Below are 18793 nucleotides of genomic sequence, written 5' to 3'. Positions count from 1 at the left end.
AAGGATTTGAAATGTAAGTGTTCCTTTTTCTTTTCTTCTTTGTGCTTTTGAAAAAGGGCCAAACACTTGTAATGGCAGTGATTTAAAACAAACAAGCAAACTTTAATTTATATATAGCGTAGATAGCTTTCTCCTAAACCATTTTGAAAGATCCAAATTCAACAAAATTAATAATTCTTTCTAGTACCTTATAGGTGTACTTCAAAAGACTATGAACATAATTTAAATACAGAAAATTAGAAGCACAGACCTTTTCAGTTCAAAGAGACCTTAAGAGAAGCAGCACACATCACCCATTTGTAGGTGAGAAAGCTGAGGCCCAGAGTGCTGGAGAGAGTTCGCCAGAGTCCTGTCACCAACCTGAATGAGTACTCATTATTTCTATAGCTAGAACATGTGCCTCCCCAAAATGAGAAGAAAGAGTGAGTCTGTGGTTTCTAACAGTTGGAAAATTGCCTCAGGCTTTCTGTGTACTTAAAAATAGTCAGGATAAAATTTGAATTTCAAAGAGAGGTTCAATAGTTAGAAGCTATCACATATGAAGATATATGAAAAGACAGAACATGGTGACATGCTGTGAGATTTTTAATATTTTGTCTATTTTAGTGCTGTTATTGAAATATTGTGACACTAAGGTACAGCATTGCTCATTAACAAACATATAATTTTGCTGCTGACTGTTTTGGATGTCCTAAACTGCCAGTTTTTAGTTTCTTATAAATAAATACCATTTTAACTTGAATTTTATAACACAAGAGACATGTTGGGGAAAACCAGCGATGCCCACAGTGAAACTGTCTACTCAGGTGCGCTCCAGGCTTTCTTGGAGGTCTCATTGTCATTCTGTTGATAGACACTTCTACAAAAGCAAAATGAACAATTGGGAGACATAAGTCTGTGCTGAGATGACAAGGCATGAGCTCCTACCACCATCAATCTGTGTCACAGTGAAATGTCTATTCATTTTCCATGTCAGCATGTATGGTAACATATAATGGCATGCAGTTTAAAGCTCATTATTCACTATTTTTTCAGTCTCTGTCTTAGACACATATAGCTTTCAACAATATAGGGATTAGGGTTTCTGGGAGGAGAGAGGAGGAGGGTCGAATAAATATAATAGAAGATCATAGCAATTTTGTACAAATGCATAAGTAATTAAAAGGTGATCAGAGTGTCAGCTTTATTACTTAATGAAAGTTGAATTGAAAGGTGGGGTTTGGATAATCAGGAATAACAGATTTCTTAATACTGAGCCCCAGAATTGGACATACCCACCGCTCCACACAGCATGGAGCAGCCGTAGTTCTTCCATGTGAGAGCCTCTCTCACAGCTCTGCTCAGCACGAATGCTCTCAGAAGGTCAGCTCAGCTCAGCTCAGCTCAGCATGTATGCTCTTGAGAGGTTGGGAAGGAGTGAAACTGAACTTCAAGTTCCTTCCACCAACTCAGCAAGTGGATTAAGTCACATCACCTCCCCTATAGGGAGAGGTAGGAGACTAAGGGTTTTGGAGAATCTTCCCTCTTCTTCGGAAACAAGAAATAAGTATCCCCTTCTTTCCATGTGGATGAGAGAGGGGAGGGGTCAAAGTAACTAACCCTTTTGGAGCCTTAGTGGTCTTATCCATGTAGTTAAATTCCCTGTATTCAGGAAGTTGAGAAAATAAAAGATATCTAGATATAGTGGTGGCCCATTGACTGGCGCAGAGTGAGTGCTAAAAAGATAGTAGTGATTCCATTCCATCTTCCTTTGGATGATTCCATGTGTTCTTCTTTGCCCTTATTTTGGTTGCCTTTTATAACCAAGTTTCTGATTTGGACAACCAGGTGTCATTCTCTGCAATAAAGTCAATATGAAAAAGAATAGATGTGTGAGGAATTGCAAATTATTATTTTTATTTACTGAGTTTGAGGCACGTATCAGTAGGTGCTTGGATTTATAATTTTCATGATGCAGAAGAAAATGAACGAGTTGATTTGTAGCTCAGCTGGAAAATTAAATAGTTAAAGCTGCTAAAGAGACTGAAGACCGACCCTGAAGAACATAACATCTCAAGGAGCAGCAAAGAGAAGAAGTTACAGAGGCAAGAAAGAGAAATTCAAGAGGCTAGAGAATGAGGAGGAAAACTGTGAGAGTGGGCAACATAAAAGTCAAGGAAAGGGATCATCTAGGAAGGAGGCGGGCATCAACCATTTCAAATGCTGCAGAGGGACCAGGTAAAATAAGAAGAAATAGAACAAATAGATGTGCAGAAAGCCATAGCCATTATTGTAATAGCTCTCAGGTACTGAGCACTTACTGTATGCCAGGCACTGTGTTAAATGCTTCACATACTATATTGATTTAACCCTCAAAAACACCCCTAATTTTATAGAGGGGGTAAGTGAGACCCAGAAAAGTTTAGTGCCAGCTTGGCTTAGGTCACAGAGCTTGGAGGTGACAGAGCTGGGACTCAGACCCCCTGCCATCTGATGCTTAATCCCACAGCCCTCCCTCCTCTGGAAGACTTGCTTCTGCCCATGTGGTGGGTGAGGAAGCCAAAGTGCTGATAGGAAAGATGACAAAGAGGCAACCCCCGAGGGGAGGGGAGGGATCATGGCAAGTAGAGGAGGGTAGGCTGAGGTTTGTCTTGGTTTATTTGTTTGCTGTAAGATGGCAGAAATTTTGGCGTTATATAATGCATTATTAAATTCCCATTGGGGGCACATGAGAGGTCAAGAGAGTGAGGAGACATTCAGAAGGCACAGGACAGGTGTGTGTGTTGGCAGGGAGGGGACCTTAAAAAGAAGAGTCCCTCCTCCTTTGTGACAAGATAGGGAAGAAGCTATTACGTCTGTAGGTTTATTGTCAGAATATTGAGGAAGTTCTCTTCTGATTGTTTTAATTCCTCTCTATCCCGCTTTGCCCCTTCCCTGCCACCACTCCTCTTCTCCAGAACGTTGTACTTACCCTTCAAGCTTCCACTCTTGTCACTTGGGGCTTCCAAGAAGTGCTCCGCATCCATCCACTCTGCAGGCACTGCCAGTTGTGCACCAGCAGGACTGGCCCTCTCACCTGCTGGGTGTGCCTTGCCTTCGGGAGAAGGGCTCCTGTTTGCTGGGCGCTGAGGTTGTGCACAGAGCCAAAAACTGTTTGCTAAGTAAGCATAAATGGATTCAGCCTGCATTTAAGACATGGTACCACCCTGCAAGAGTTAGGACTAAGATAAGTGCATGAAGGATTATAACAAAACTCCTAGTGGCAAGGACCACAAAACAGAGATATGCAGGGTGCAGTGGACTTAAGGATGCACACAGTGGACCAGGGGACTGAGTACTGTGTGGATGATTTCAGGAGAAACTTTATAAGGAGTGTGGTTTTGAGCTCATTGTTGAAGGATAGACACTTTTTTCACAGAAGAAGATAAAGCACAGGCTTTTTATTTAAATGAGGTAGCAGAAGAAATAGCATGGGTTGGGCACAGTGGCTCATGTCTATAATCCCAGCACCTTGGGAGGCCAAGACAGGAGGATCACTTGAGGCCAGGAGTTCAAGACCAGCCTGGGCGACATAGTGAGACTCTGTTTAAAAAAAGAAGAAGAAGAAGAAAAAAGGAAGGAAGGAAGAAAGGAAGGGAGAGAGGAAGAGAGGGAGGGATGGTGGGAAGGAGGGAGGGAGGGATGGTGGGGGGGGAGGGAGGGAGAGTGGGGAGGAAGGGAGGGAGGGGAGGGGGAAGGGTGGGAGGGAGGGAAGGAGGAAGGAAGGAAAGGAAGGAAGGAAGGAAGGAAGGAAGGAAGGAAGGAAGGAAGGAAGGAAGGAAGGAAGGAAGGAAGGAAGGAAGGGCACAAAGAGCTTATTTGGGGAACATGGGGCAGTCTATTTTGGCTGAAGTTTGGAACATAGCTGGGTGGTCAGTCCAGGATGCACTGGGAGGGACTTGAATGCTAAACGAAGAAATTCTGTTTTATTTGACTTCTTTGAGAGGAGCCTTCCATTTTCATCTTTATCTGTATCAGAAAAAGTTGTGAACATATTCAAAAACTATTTTAAACAATCTTTTGGACATAGCCAAGAAGTTGATGATAAGAGTTTAGAAGTCATACCCACCATTTACATCCCAGAAACCAAGCCAGTATCCTGGAGAGTTTCAGTATAGTATCCACCCACTCCCCCAAGAACACATAGTAGCAGATGGGTAAGGGCTGCGTTGTCTTCCTGGGCAGTCACTGGCTTCATCACATCATCTAGGGGGGAAAATGGAAGGCGAGCCTGCAGTGTGCCTTCTCTGCAGGTCTATGGTGGAGACCAACATCAGGTTTCCCACTACTTGTAAATTGTTATGCTTAATAACTATTTTTAGCCAAAAAAAGTTAAAAATAAAAATCTCTTTTTTCTTTCAGTTAAGAAAAAGAAGCCTAAACTTTTAAATAAATTTGATAAGACTATTAAAGCTGAACTTGATGCTGCAGAAAAACTCCGTAAAAGGGTAGGTTGATATTTTTGTGCAATGGTTTTGTTGTTAAATAAACTCAGGCATTACTCTTGATTTGTTAAAAAAGAATAAGTGTAAAAGAAACAACAGTTGAATAGAGTGGATTTTCCCCCAGGCACGTGAACATTCCACATGAAAGGAATCAGATGGAAGAGAATTGCCACCACATGGGCAAAGAGAAATAGAACTTTCCTTCAAGCCAGCCAATGTGGGTGTCAGCCTACCTCCATCACATTCGAGTTATGTAGCTTTGGGGAAATCACTTGGCCATGCTGGGTGTTAGTTTTCTTAAAGATATGAGAATGATAAATACTCTTTCTACCTCTGATTGAGTTTTTTAAAAAGATCAATTTAAAGATCAAGTGAGAATTTTTTTTTTTTTTTTTTTTTTTTTTTTTTTTTTTTTTTTTTTTTGGGCAGAACCTCTGCCCAGGCTGAAGTGCAGTGGCACAATCTTGGCTAACTAGAACCTCTGCTTCCTGAGTTTAAGCAATTCTCCTCCTGAGTAGCTGGGATTACAGGTGTGAGCCATAAATGACATTTAAAAAATAATAATAATAACACTGTCAAGTGTCATAGAAGTGGAAGTTTTAATTTTATAGCTCCCTGATGCAAGAAAAGAAGAAGACATTCTTCCTACTTGGGGTTAACCTCATGCACCTCCAGTTTTTTAGGGTAACTTATTTATGTTTTAATTTATCAATATATTTGAAATATTACTTGCATTTCTTTATAGATATTACAATTTTGAAAACAATAAATTGAAACTGGATTTAAGTTACTTGTTCCCTTACCTTGGTCATATCATCTAATTATCGGGTGCAAAAATATTTATTATAATGTATTTAATCATATCTTCAATTAATCATCTCCTTGTTTTTGGCGGAAATTTGTTTCTCTACTCTGCACTTGAATGTAGACTCTGTAATGTTCATTAGTTTTCCTGTTAGGCTTTGTAATCAGTAAACATTGACTGCAATAAAAAAGGAACAAGCGGACTTAAGTAAACAAACAACAATAAAAACACTCATTAGGAACTAAAATGGGACAAGAATGTACATCTGCATGTTTACTGAAAGTGTACCAACGAACGTAAAGGCTTTTAGAACTGGCATTAGGTAAGGCTCCAAAGCCAAGGTTTGCCAATAAAAATATAGTAACTCCAAAGAATATTGCAGCAAAGTCATTGCTCACTTCCCTTAAATCTAACCACGTGGAATGATTCCTACTTTCTGATAGTAAACAGGAAAGTTAACTGTCTTGTTTAACTTTATGAAGTGAAGCCATCTACTGTTTGTAGTCAGTTTGTATTTCTTAATAGAACTGAAGCAATAATTTTTTTCTGCCACCTCCTTTGGCAACCTCTAATTTCTCTATACTAAATGTCATATATAAAAATGGGAGTGCCTATTGCACAGGTAACTTTCAGTGTAAAAAACATGTGAGCAGCTTTAGAGAAGGATTTTAATGTAATTATATGAATGATAAAGGAGGGCGCAGTTATGGGGTATTCTGCAGTGTTGCTCCTTTGAAGTTGTTTTTCTCAAGGAGCATCTTGAATTTATACCAGCGAAATAAAAGAGGAAGAAGTAGCCACATATACAATTCTTGCTTCTGAAACAACAGGAAGCTGTGTTATTAACTGACTCATCAACATAATTCAGTCTTTTAGGGTTGTTTTTATGGCTAGTATTTTCAGAGGATGCACCTTAGTGCGCTGGACCAGCTGAGGCCAACTAACACACCCCCCACATACAGCCAATGAAGCCTCAGTTCACACCTCAGGCTCAAGGACTGTGTAACATGAAAGTATGTGTTCGCTTTTTATCCCCCCAGAAAAGTATAGATCAGATTATATTCCAATCCTCTATTTTTAAAAAATACATATTTATTGTTTAAAATGCTTTCCTACCTCTGGAAAAAGGGGTTGAAATGATATACTGAAATATATTTGCTTATTTGTTGAAATCATTTATTATTACAGTATTGTAAGTGATTTTTAAAAAGTGGGGAGGGAGTAAAGAAAATGTAATCACACACCTGAAAGTTCACACCACTGGCTCTAAACCATGCTAGGAATGAAGTCAACAGTTCCTCGAGGGACAACGTGGAAAATAGAATCAGAAGATAAGATTAATATTGTTCATCAGAAGAGCTGTTCTGCTCCAAGTCCAGAGAGAAACATTTGGCTGTAGATCTTCATAAAAAAGGTATACTGATGGATGCAAAACTTCCTGCTTACTCCCTGACATCATACCAGTGGATTATTCTACCATGCAGCTGCAGGAATGTATTTTATTGTCCTTCAGCACAGCCCATTGGCCTCATGCCAACACAGTGTGGCCCACATACATGTCCCTCCCATGAACCCGTCTTGGTCCTAGGACAACTTTATAAGCTATGTTGAGAAACAGATCATTTTCAGGCAATTCTTCAAACATTGTGTTTGTCTTGCAATTGAGTTTTTAAATAAGAATTGAACAACAGTGTTAGGAGCTATACAAGAACTTAGGGAAAGGAAATTCTTTCAGACTAAAAGCAAACACACTTACTCTGCCAGCCAACTGAAGTGAAAGCAAGACTGATGGCCCCTCAGCAAAGTCACACAGCCTCTGTCTTGCAGGGATTCAAAGAATGCCACAGACAGAGCCAAAATGTCCCATTATTTTAACAACCTTGACAGTCAAGCAGGAATATCACACCTTATCAAATTTGTTATGAACATTGTTATTCTTATGTTTTAAGTCTGATATTAGTATATTTAGCACAATTATCATTGAAATAGCTTTGACATTTGCAATTTAAGTTGCATGGGGTGCATACTAGGCTGAAAATAGACCTCCAAAAGATATGTGTCTGGAACCTGTAAATGTTATGTTATTTGGGAAAAGGACCTTTGCAGATGTGATTAAGGACACTGAGATAGAGAGATTATCCTGGATTATCCAGTTGGGCCTTAAATGCAATCATGTTTCCTCATAAGAGAGGGACAGAGAGAAATTTGATGCAAACAAAATAAAAAGGAGCACACACAGGGGAGAAAGAAAGCAGTATGAAGACAGAATTGGATATTGGGGTGATCTGTCCACAAATCAAGAAATACTGGGAATAGACAAGGACAAATATTCCCGTAAAACCTCTGGAGAGAACACAGCCCTGCCACCATCTTGATTTCAGCTGAGAGAAACTAATTCTGGAAATCTCTTCTGTAAAACTGCAAGAGAACAAAGTTCTCTTGTTTTAAGCTATCAAGTTTGTGATAGTTTGTCACAGAGGCCATAGAAGAGTAACACAGATTTCAATACTGGGCCTGCAAGTACACAGAAATCAAGAATGGAGGTTTGGGAAGCTCTGCCTAGATTTCAGAGGATGTGTATTGAATTGCCTGGATGTCCAAGCAGAATTTGCAGCATGGGTGGAGCCCTCATGGAGAACATCTGCTAGGGCAGTGGAGAAGGGAAATGTGGGGTTGGAGCCCCCATATACAGTCCCCACTGGGGCACTGCCTAGTAGAATTGTGAGAAGAGGACCACCACCCTGCAGACCCCAGAATGGCAGATCCATCGACAGCTTGTACTGTGTGCCTGGAAAAGCCTCAGACACCTAACACCAGCCCATGAAAGCAGCTGGAAGGGGGACTGTATCCTGCAAAGCCGCAGGGGTGGAGCTGCCCAAGACCGTGAGAGCCCACCACTTGTATCAGCGTGACCTGGATGTGAGACATGAAGTCAAAAGAGATGATTTCAGAGCTTTAAAATTTAATGACAGCCACACTGGATTTCAGACTTGCGTGGAGCTTGAAGCCCCTTTGTTTTGGCCAATTTCTCCCATTTTGAAAGGGAGTATTTATCCAATACCTGTACCCCCATTGTATTTTAGAAGTAACTGATTTGCTTTTGATTTTATAGACTCCTAGGTGGAAGGGACTTGCCTTGTCTCAGATGAGACTTTGGACTTGGACTTTGGGTTTATGCTGGAATGAGTTAAGCCTTTGGGGGATGGTTGTAAAGGCATGATTCTGTTTTGAAATGTGAGGACATGAGATTTGGGAAGGATCGGGGTGGAATTATATGGTTTCACTGTATCCCCACCCAAATCCCATCTCAAATTGTAATCCCCATAATCCCCATGTGCCTAGGGAGATACCTGGTGGAAGGTGATTGGATCAAGGGGGCAGTTTCCCCTATGCTGTTCTCATGATAGTAAGTTCTCACGAGATCTGATGATTTTATAAGGGGCTCTTCCGCCTTCACTCCTCACTCTTCTCTCTCTTGCTACCGTGTGAGGAACATCCTTGCTTCCTCTTTGCCTTCTGCCTTGATTGTAAGTTTCCTCAGGCCTTCCCAGCCATATGGAACTGTGATTCAATTAAACCTCTTTCCTATATTAATTATCCAGTCTCAGGTATTGTTTATAGCAGTGTGAAAACAGACTAATACAATATTCTTCGAGAACGCAGATAGAACCTGTACATACATTGAAGGAAAATTCAATTTCTTTAGCAAAACCACATATTACATCATTTATCAGGTGTCTGTCTTTTTAAAAATTAAGTAAATACATGTTCATTACTAGTTTTCTGTTTGCCTTAATATAGGTTTTTTTTAAAATCTTAGATAAAACTATCTTTACACTCAGGATGGAATCTAGGAAATTCTGACAAAATCACTTGCTGAATATTAAATAACAACATTAATTGATTATGCATTTTAATTTATTTTATTTATTTAATTTTGTCTTTCTAACAGGGAAAAATTGAGGAAGCAGTGAATGCGTTCAAAGAACTAGTACGCAAATACCCACAGAGTCCACGAGCAAGATATGGGAAGGCACAGGTATTCTGAGACCCTTTTCCTTAGAACACTTTTTGATGTTTATGTGTTCTGTGAAATTGAATTTTTTACTCCTTACTACTTTCCCTTTCTAATTTCTATACAGAATCAGTTTCTCACGTATATACATATGCAAGAAATACAATTAATTATCACTATTGCATGCTACTGAATTTAGTAACATTTTTTTCTGCTCGTCCTCCATGTGACTTCTCTCTGATTTTGAAAAGAAAATAAAGAGTAACACTTTTGTCATTGTTTTACCATCCCCTCATGTCCCATTCCATCTAATCCCACCATACAGTATTCACTTGAGGCTCCTCAGAGCTTTCAGACTCTCAGTTTTATAACTGGAGGTTGCAAGTATGCTTAGGAAAGACCTTTCTAAAATATAAAGTGGAACATACTTTGTTGTCTCTATAGTTTTTTCCAACAGACTCATTTCTTAGCAGCTACCTTTATCCTCATCTCCCACAATCTCCTTTCTTATCTGGCTTTCTCTAGTTTCCAACTTCTTTCATGAAGCATGTCCCTGTTCACCTGTAACTGCATAAACCCACTGCATGTCAGTGTTTTAGGCCCTGGGAATGTCTGTTTTGTATTCTTTTATGAGATGATTAGTCAGGTGCAGCTACAAGAGGTCTCATAGGACAGGATTAGGGAAAAGCAAAGTTTGTTATGCTCACAAGTCCTAGAGACAGGAGGCCCAGCATGCCACATAGGGCTACATGGGAAAGACTCAAGGTGATCAGGGGATGGTAGGCAAGAGAGAGGGGAAGGTTTGGCCACAGCCTTTATTGAGGTTTCCATAGAAAAGGCAAGGTAGGGCAGGGTGAACAGTTTAGTACTGGCTGGTTTAAATAATTTCAGCCGTCTTTTTGCCTGCAGGGGTGGTACCTGGCCCTGACATGATTAAAATAGAGGAAGTGTGGCTCTGGATTGGTTAGTTTGCATATCAAAAGCTTGCTTCTGCCTGAGCACTGGCCATCTCAGAATTGTCTAGCTCAGAACAGTCTCTCCCTAGCCAGAGAGGTTTTTTAAGATGTCAAAACATCATAATATATAGAAAATTTAAAAATAATTATAATATAATACAATGAACATTCTTGTGGATTCCAGTGGAAGATTTTTTTTAATTACTTAAAGAATATTTGGTGAAAGCCCACTATGTGCCAGGCACTGATGTAAGCATCAATAGAACATATTTTAAAAGCCCCAGCACTTACAGAGTTTCCATTATAAAGGGGAAGACAATGCATAAGACAAGCAAGTCCAAAGTATATGCTTACTAGGGCTGAGTGCTAAGCAGAGGATAAAGAAAACAAGGAACAGCTAGTAGACATATGAGGGGGTTGGTGTGGTATGAAAGGTGGCAGGGAAAGGTCTCATCAAAGAGGTGACATTTGAGCGAAGCCCTGAAAGTCTTTATAAATAAATACGTACTTAAAGAATGTTATAAAGTATTAAGAATAAATATGTTAGATCATCTTACCTAATAAGAAATGCTGTAAAGAAAAGAAGAAAAGCTAATGGAATAAAGGGCATACCTATTAAGTTTTTTTTGGCTACAGGTAATGTGATTGAAAGTAACGGGGCTGACAGCGCTTTGGACAAGTTGGGCAGGAAAGGTCTCTCTAGGGAGGCAACATGTGGCTGAGTTGTGAGGAGTTTATATTACTAGAAGGAGCTATCCAAGCAAGAGAAAGCAGCAAGTCAAAGGCTTTGAGACAGGAAAACAATCTTGGGATAAGCCTGAGGAGAGAAAGAAGGTCATGTTGGGAGCAGGGAAAGGAGGATCAAGGAGGCTGCAGCCTTGCAGATTTTATTGTACCTGTGCTGGGAAGCCATGGGAGGGTTTGTTTGGTGTTTTGGAGGGGGGTTTGTTTGTTTGTTTGTTTTTTAGAGAGGGAGTCTCGCTCTGCCGCCCAGGCTGGAGTGCAGTGGCCAGATCTCAGCTCACTGCAAGCTCCGCCTCCCGGGTTTACGCCATTCTCCTGCCTCAGCCTCCCAAGTTGGGACTACAGGCATCGGCCACCTCACCTGGCTAGTTTTTTGTATTTTTTAGTAGAGACGGGGTTTCACCGGGTTAGCCAGGATGGTCTCCATCTCCTGACCTCGTGATCCTCCTGTCTCGGCCTCCGAAAGTGCTGGGATTACAAGCTTGAGCCACCACGCCCGGCCGGCAAAAATGTTTTATACTTTAGAAGTTTTCCTTATATGTAATATTAATTGTGAGTACCAGAGTCTAAGTAAATGAAGTGCTCTTGAAACCTTGTGATTGTTATATTTACAGTCAGCCCTCCGAATCCTCATGTTCTATATCCATGAATTCAACCAACCACAGATTGAAAATATTCAGAAAAAAATTAAAAATAACAATGCAACAATTAAAATAATACAAATAAAAATGATACAATATAACAACTATTTACATAGAAGTTACATTGCATTGGGTATAATAAGTAATCTGATGATGATTTAAATTATACAGGAGGATATGCATAGGCAATATGCAAATACTATACCATTTTATATCAGCAACCTGAGCATCTGCAGACAGTGGTATTGCAGTGCGTCTGTGGTGGTGGTGGTCTTGGAAGTAATCTCCAGTATATAACTAAGGATGACTGTATATCCTTATTTCACAGTAGACATTTGAGATTTAGGCTTTAAGCAATATCTTTTATCTCTAAACTATTATGCTTCAATGTGTTATTGCTATTAATATTAATGTAGCATACAGCAAAATTTAGGCATGGTAAATTAAATTTTAATAGAGTAATTTAAAGGAAACTTCAAATTCATAGTTTTAAAAATAAAAATTCAACAGAAGATGGGTTTTATAGGAAGAAATTATGACTTTGTCATTCTTTGGTAGCAGATTAAACAATTACTTTGGAATATTCCGACAAATTTTTAAAATTTAGCAACATTAAGTCATATATAAACTATAGTATCTATCATTTATAAAGTAGCACTGATAATGTCTTTTTCTTCATATCACCAAAAATCAATTTTGATCAAGTTCCCCAAACATTGAACACAAAATATTAAAATATTAACTCAGTTCACTTTATTATCTTTCAGAAACCATTAATGCCTTTGAGGTAGAAAATGGCACATCTCATAGGCAGATTGGTTGGGTGAATTAAGTTAGAGTCAACAAAAGGCTTTGCGATGTTTACATCTTGTAACAAATATTCAGTTTCAGTTCAGCTTGTTTTATCTACAGATGCTAAACTGATAAAAACCAATCTGTAGACTTTTCAGTGCAAGTGCTATCAGTTTTATTCAAGAGATTATAAAGAATTATGTGCCATTTTAGTAGTGATATTTTTCCAATTCTGCAAGTTGTAAATATTAATACTTCATTAAAACAAAGGGCCCTGGGGCACCAGAGAGGGAACATGGCATGCAGATTATACTATCTCTCTCACTTTTCAGATGGAGTTTAAAGATATTTATTCCAATCTCAATAAAGAAGGATTGTCTTGGTAGGCATTTGTCCACCCACTGATGCTACAGAGACCTCCAGTTCCAGGATCTTTTTGGGCACTTTGTAGGTTCAAAATGAAGAGAGTGAACCACAGATGTTTTATAATTTACAATAGTTTTTCTTAACAATTTTTCAACTTTATAACGGTATGAAAGTGATAGACATTCATTAGAAACTGTACTTCAGTATAGTATCCAAAAAATTACATGAGATATTCAACATTTTATTATAAAATAGGCTTTGTGCTAGGTAATTTTGCACAAATGTAGGCTGATTTAGTTTTCTGAGCACATTTAATGTAGACTCTGCTAAGCTATGATGTTCAGTAGGTTATGTGTATTAAATACATTTTTTACTTACAATGTTTTCAATTTATGATGAGGTGTAACCCCATCGAAAGTCAATGAACATCTGTAGATGGTTTTGAAAGGACTCTCAGGTCTAGAACTCTGTATTTCTGCAAAGTTATCTATCAGTATTCATATTTTGGGGAGTTAACTCACTATAACAAAACTCACAAGGAGCTGATACCTATACAGAAGAGCCAGTATAGGAATATATGATAGAAGGCCATGCCAGCATCATGATCAGTGTGGGTCATTGACACCGGACTTTCTCTCCTGGTAGATAAGTCTATTCCGGAGACCATTTACAGACTTCCAAAGATAGTGAATGGTCTGGAGCATATCTCCATTTATCAAGGGTGAACTGCCTTTTCTAATCTAGAGATTTTTATCCGACCAAGTTTTCTTTCTCATAAATCTGCCCACTTCTGTCACTACTGCTTTAATTGTAGCTCTCGTCATCTTGGGTAACTTATCCTAATCAGTTCATATTATCAAGTTATTTCACTGATGTGTTATTTTGTGAAAAAAAAATCCCATAGTTGTCTTATTTTGTCAATTTATGCTGATTCTTAGTTTTTTTGTTTGTTGGTTGGTTTTTTTACTTTGGGATATGGGAGGGATGGGTCATTTTCTTACCGTGCCCTCAAATTGTGGGGCGATACTTTATTTTGATTCTGCATATATTTATATATTAACTACAACACACATTTTAACAACATAAACATGTTTAAATATTCTGAGAAAAAAAAATGTGTATGCTACTTTTAGCATTTAGCCAGAATCATTTTTCCTCAAATGATAGTCTTCAGATTGTAGCCTCCTAAATCTGATGAGATATTGATGGTATTTTACACATTCTCCTCTCTCTTCTTGCCTCCAGTATTTTAGTCCCCATTCTCAGTTTCCAGCTAAGAATGTTGATTCTTATTTCATTAAGAAAATAGAAATATCCAGACAATTTCCACATGATGCTGCTACTGTGCTAACAGCCATTCTCTACCTGTGCCCATATGCTCTGCCTTCCCTCCTGTTAGCACGGATTGACTATTCTGGTCCCTGTTCCTCTCTCACCTGCTGAAGGACATCCCTCTAATTTTTGTATCTCCTTCTGCATCATCAGATTTTCCCTCTCTACTGAGACTCTTGCATCTCCTTGGAAGCATGCTGTACTATTTCCCATCCTTAAAGAACTCCCCTTGTCTGCACATTACCCTCTGCCAGCTGGCTCATTTTTCTGCTCCCCTTTACAGTGAAACTCTTCGAAAGAGTTATCTCCACCTCCTTCCATCATCTCATGTTCGCTTGAACCTGCCGTACTCTGGGTTTCCCTCCTTTTTGCTGGTCCTCTCTTGTTATCCTGATCTCTAATGACCCTTAAACACTGGAGTTCTTTAGGATTCAATTCTTGGACTGCTTCTTTTCTCTGTTTACACTCTCGACTGCTGCTAGCTTCCTAGCTTTACATACCATCTTCATCCTTGATGATTCCCACACTTAACATCTCTTACTCTGACCTCCCTCCTGAACTCCAGACTCATATATGCCCCTTCCTGGTCAATAATTCCATTTGGATATCTTATAGGCATTTTAGGTTTAATATGTCCAAAACAAATCTCCTGATTCCATACTACCCCCAAACCTGCTTCTGCCCTGTGTTCCCATTCTCAGGGAATGACAGTTCATCCAGTAATCACTGAAGCCCAAACCTTGTTCATTCTTGGTTTTTCTCTCTCCCCTTCTCTCACACCCTACATTTAGACCATCAGCAAATCTGTTGGCTCTGACCTTCAAAATGTATCTATAATCTGACCACTTGTTACCACTTCCGTTACTGCTATCTTAGTCCAAGCCGTAACCATCCCACACCTGGATTCCTGCTGGAGTATTCTACCTCTCCCAGCTTCTCAGTCTGTTCTCCATACTGCTGCCACCATGATTCCTTCAACACATGCATCAGATTGTTTCAAAAGTCCCCATTGTCTTCCCATCTCACTTTGTGCACTAGAATTGTCAATAGCTTGCCAGGCCCTACTTTACCTGATGGCCTCCACTGGTCTTCCCTTTCCTCCCCTCCACTGCACTGTCCTTTCCTCAATTCCTCACTCCTACCTCCAAGCCTTTGCTCTTGCTCTTTTCCCTGCCTAGAATGCTACTCCCCAAGGTATCTTCATAATGTACTCCCTCTCTTCTTTCAGGCCCTCCCCGATCATCCTGATTAAATTAGCAATGTCTTACCATCCCACCTAGCACTCCTAAGCCTGCTTTGTTTTTATCCACAGCACTTATGGCTGTTAGACAGATGGTACCTTTATTTCTTTATTATATTTGCCACCTTTCCAAAATGGATGCAAAGTAGAAAGCAAAAAGGGCTTTGTCTGTTTTGTTCAATATGCCTGCCACATTGTAGAAGCGTGCCTATTTCCCAGAAAACAGTTGTTAAATGAACGAATGCACATATGAATAAATTAATGAAAGAACGGGAACTTGGACTGGAGACCTGCCTATATAATGTTAGTGTGTAACAGGATGTACATCTCCATCAGCCCCAGCATGTATTAGTCCTGCCTTTATGACATTCTTTCTTATCTTTAGTAACAAACTTTTCTTTGTATTATTAAAATAGTGTGTTGATTTTCTATATTTTGTTAGTTTTTTTTTTATTTCTTGATAAGGAGAAGAGGCTAATGTGTCTTACATTTCTTTTAAAGCATGTCCAAAAGTTAACTTTTTATGACTATTTTGGGTAATTACAAACACAGCTAGTCATGGGACATTTATCCAGGCTGGGTATTTCTTCTAGTGTGAGGACGATTTGGCTGAGAAGAGGAGAAGCAATGAGGTGCTACGTGGAGCCATCGAGACCTACCAAGAGGTGGCCAGCCTACCTGATGTCCCTGCAGACCTGCTGAAGCTGAGTTTGAAGCGTCGCTCAGACAGGCAACAATTTCTAGGTAAGATGCAGTCAAAGGTAGTTCAGTAGGAAATGGCATACTTTTTAGTCTTGAAGAAGCTGAAGAGTGTATTCTTCTCTTAGAATGATTACATGGGAGGAAACTTGAATTTTATAACTGATTTCAAGTAATGTATCTGTGTCCTAAGCGCACCATCTCTAAAACTGAAATTGCAATCCTTACCTTAATAGAGACATGCCTCAAAGATACTGCGGGTTTGGTTCCAGACCATCAGAATAAAGAGAGTTATACAAATTTTTTGATTTCCCAGGGTATCTAAAAGTTGTGTTTATACCATGTCATGGTGTCTTAAGTGTGCAATAACATTATGGCTTAGAAAACGATGTCCAAATCCTAATTTAAAAATATGTTATTGCTCAAAATGTTAATGCTAATCTGAGCCTTCAGTGAGTTGTAATCATTTTGTGGATGGAGGGTCTTGCCTTAATGTTAATAGCCAGTGCCTGATCAGGGTGGTGGTTGCTGAAGGTTGGGGTGACTGAGGCAATTTCTTAAAATAAGACAACAATGAAGTTTGCTGCATTGATTGACTCTTCCTTTCAGGAAAGATGTATCTGTAGTTTGCAATGGTGTTTGATAGTATTTTGCCCACAGAACTTTTTTCAAAATTGGAGTCGATACTCTCAAACCCTGTCACTGCCTTGTCAACAAAGTTTATGGAATATTCTAAATCCTTTGTTGCCATTTCAACAATGTTCACTGCATCTTCACCATGAGTACATTCCATCTCAAGAAACCACTTTCTTTGCTCATCTGTAAGAAGCAGCTACTCATCTATTAAAGTTTGATCATGAGATTGCAGCAAATCAATCACATCTTCGGGATCCACTTCTAATTCTAGTTATCTTGCTATTTCCACATCTGTAGTTCCTTCCTCCACGGAAGTCTTGAACCCCTCAAAGTCATTAATGAAGGTTGGAATCAACTTCCTCCCCAAACTCCTGTTAGTTTTTATATTTTGACATTTAAATAAAATTTATTTATTAAATAATATAACTTAAAAGTCTAAATTACTCTGTGATCCATGAACTACAGAATGGATGTTGTGTTAGCAGGCATGAGAACAACATTCACCTCCTTATACATCTCCATCAGAGTTCTTGGTGACTAGGTGCTTATCAGTGAGCAGTAATATTTTGAAAGGAATCTTTTCTTTTTTTTCAAGGACTCAACAGTGGGCTTAAAATAGTCAACAAACCATGCTAGATGTTCTATCATTCAGACTTTGTTTTCCCATTTATAGAGCACAAGCAGAGTAGATTTAGCATAATTTTAAAGGCCCCAGGTTTTTCAAAATGGTAAATGAGCACTGGCTTCAACTTAAAGTCTCCAGCTACATTAGCTCCTAACAAGGCAGTAGGTGTATCCTCAAAACTTTGAAAGTAGGCATTGACTTCTTCTCTCTCACTATGAAAGTTCTAGATGGCATCTTCTACCAATAGACAGTGATTTTGTCTACATAGAAAATCTGCTGTTTAGTGTAGCCACCTCATCAGTGATCTTAGCTAGATCTTCTGGAAACTTGCTGCAGCTTCTACATTAGCACTTGCTACTTCATCTTACACTTTTATCTCATGTAGATGGTTTCTTCCCTTAAATTTCATTAACAAGTCTCTGCTAGCTCTCTTCTCCCCCTTTCGTCCCATTTTATGATAGCCTGTATAATTTGCCTAAGGAATCATAGCTAATAGATGTCTGGAATAAAAAACTCTTCCTGTGACACCAAATTCTTTTCTCCCTTAACTATGGCAAAATGATTCATGGAGGCTGAAATTATCTGTGGAAATTTTTTTATAAATGAATAATAGCTGTTTCTGGTACTCTAAAAAAATTTATTTGTAAGATTTGACCCTATATCAAGGAAAATGCTAGAAAAAAATTAATCATGAAGCAAATTTGCAAATACTTTGAAAAGAACATCATATCATATCTCATCAGATTTAGGAGGCTACAATCTAAAGATTATCATTTGAGGAAAAATTATACGAGCCAGATGCTAAAAGTGGCACACATAATATAGAACATCATATACCATCCTCTGGACTGACCCAGGTTCCCAGTACTGAAGGCAAATAAGACTAGCTGTCAGCTGACTTCATGATCACCAGGCTTACAATTCTCTCCCCATAACACATCATCACTCAACGTGGAGGGAAGGAGCTCGAGTCACTGCCAAGGCAGGTGCTCAGCTGGCCAGACAGTTACATGGGCAGATTATTAATGTCACTTAGGGGAGGCTCCTATAGATTAGAAGGCCCAGTGGACCCTCCTATCAGTTTTCTGAGGATTAGAATGAAGAAGAGTTGCATCACTTTTGTAGATGAACAAAATAGGACTAGAGCCCACGTGATCATTAAAAATGATAAGAAATGGTCAGTTACGCTAATATTCATAGGGACCAGTGCAGCAGAAGTAAAACATACAGCACAAATTCAGCACAGAAAAGCAGGGCCAGGACTCCAGAGAGGCAATGCAGGCACTCGCCATGGACACAGTATCAGCATTACTGGCCGGGTGTGGTGGCTCACACCTGTAATACCAACACTTTGGGAGGCCAAGGTGGGAAGATCACCTGAGTTCCGGAGTTTGAGACCAGCCTGGCCAACATGGTGAAACCCCATCTCTACTAAAAATACAAAATTTAGCCGGGCATGGTGGCAGGCACCTGTAATCC

At 39.3% G+C, this 18793-nt stretch overlaps 1 protein-coding gene across 5 annotated transcripts in view; it reads left to right on the top strand.

Annotated features, from left to right (window-relative positions):
• Positions 1-18793, top strand: part of ASPH (aspartate beta-hydroxylase) — a 227846-nt gene that overhangs the window by 143995 nt on the left and 65058 nt on the right. For all 5 annotated transcript variants that reach the window (XM_010360355.2, XM_010360353.2, XM_030937465.1 and 2 more), the window contains 3 exons: positions 4381-4466; positions 9221-9307; positions 15948-16098. In XM_010360355.2, the coding sequence (XP_010358657.1) occupies positions 4381-4466; positions 9221-9307; positions 15948-16098 (324 nt within the window). The remainder of the gene's footprint in view (positions 1-4380; positions 4467-9220; positions 9308-15947; positions 16099-18793) is intronic.

This window comes from Rhinopithecus roxellana, chromosome 9 (assembly GCF_007565055.1).
Source record: "Rhinopithecus roxellana isolate Shanxi Qingling chromosome 9, ASM756505v1, whole genome shotgun sequence".
In the NCBI taxonomy this organism is placed as follows: Eukaryota; Metazoa; Chordata; class Mammalia; order Primates; family Cercopithecidae; genus Rhinopithecus; species Rhinopithecus roxellana.
Note: the sequence above shows the minus strand (reverse complement) of the source record. Positions and strands in the feature narration are given on the sequence as shown.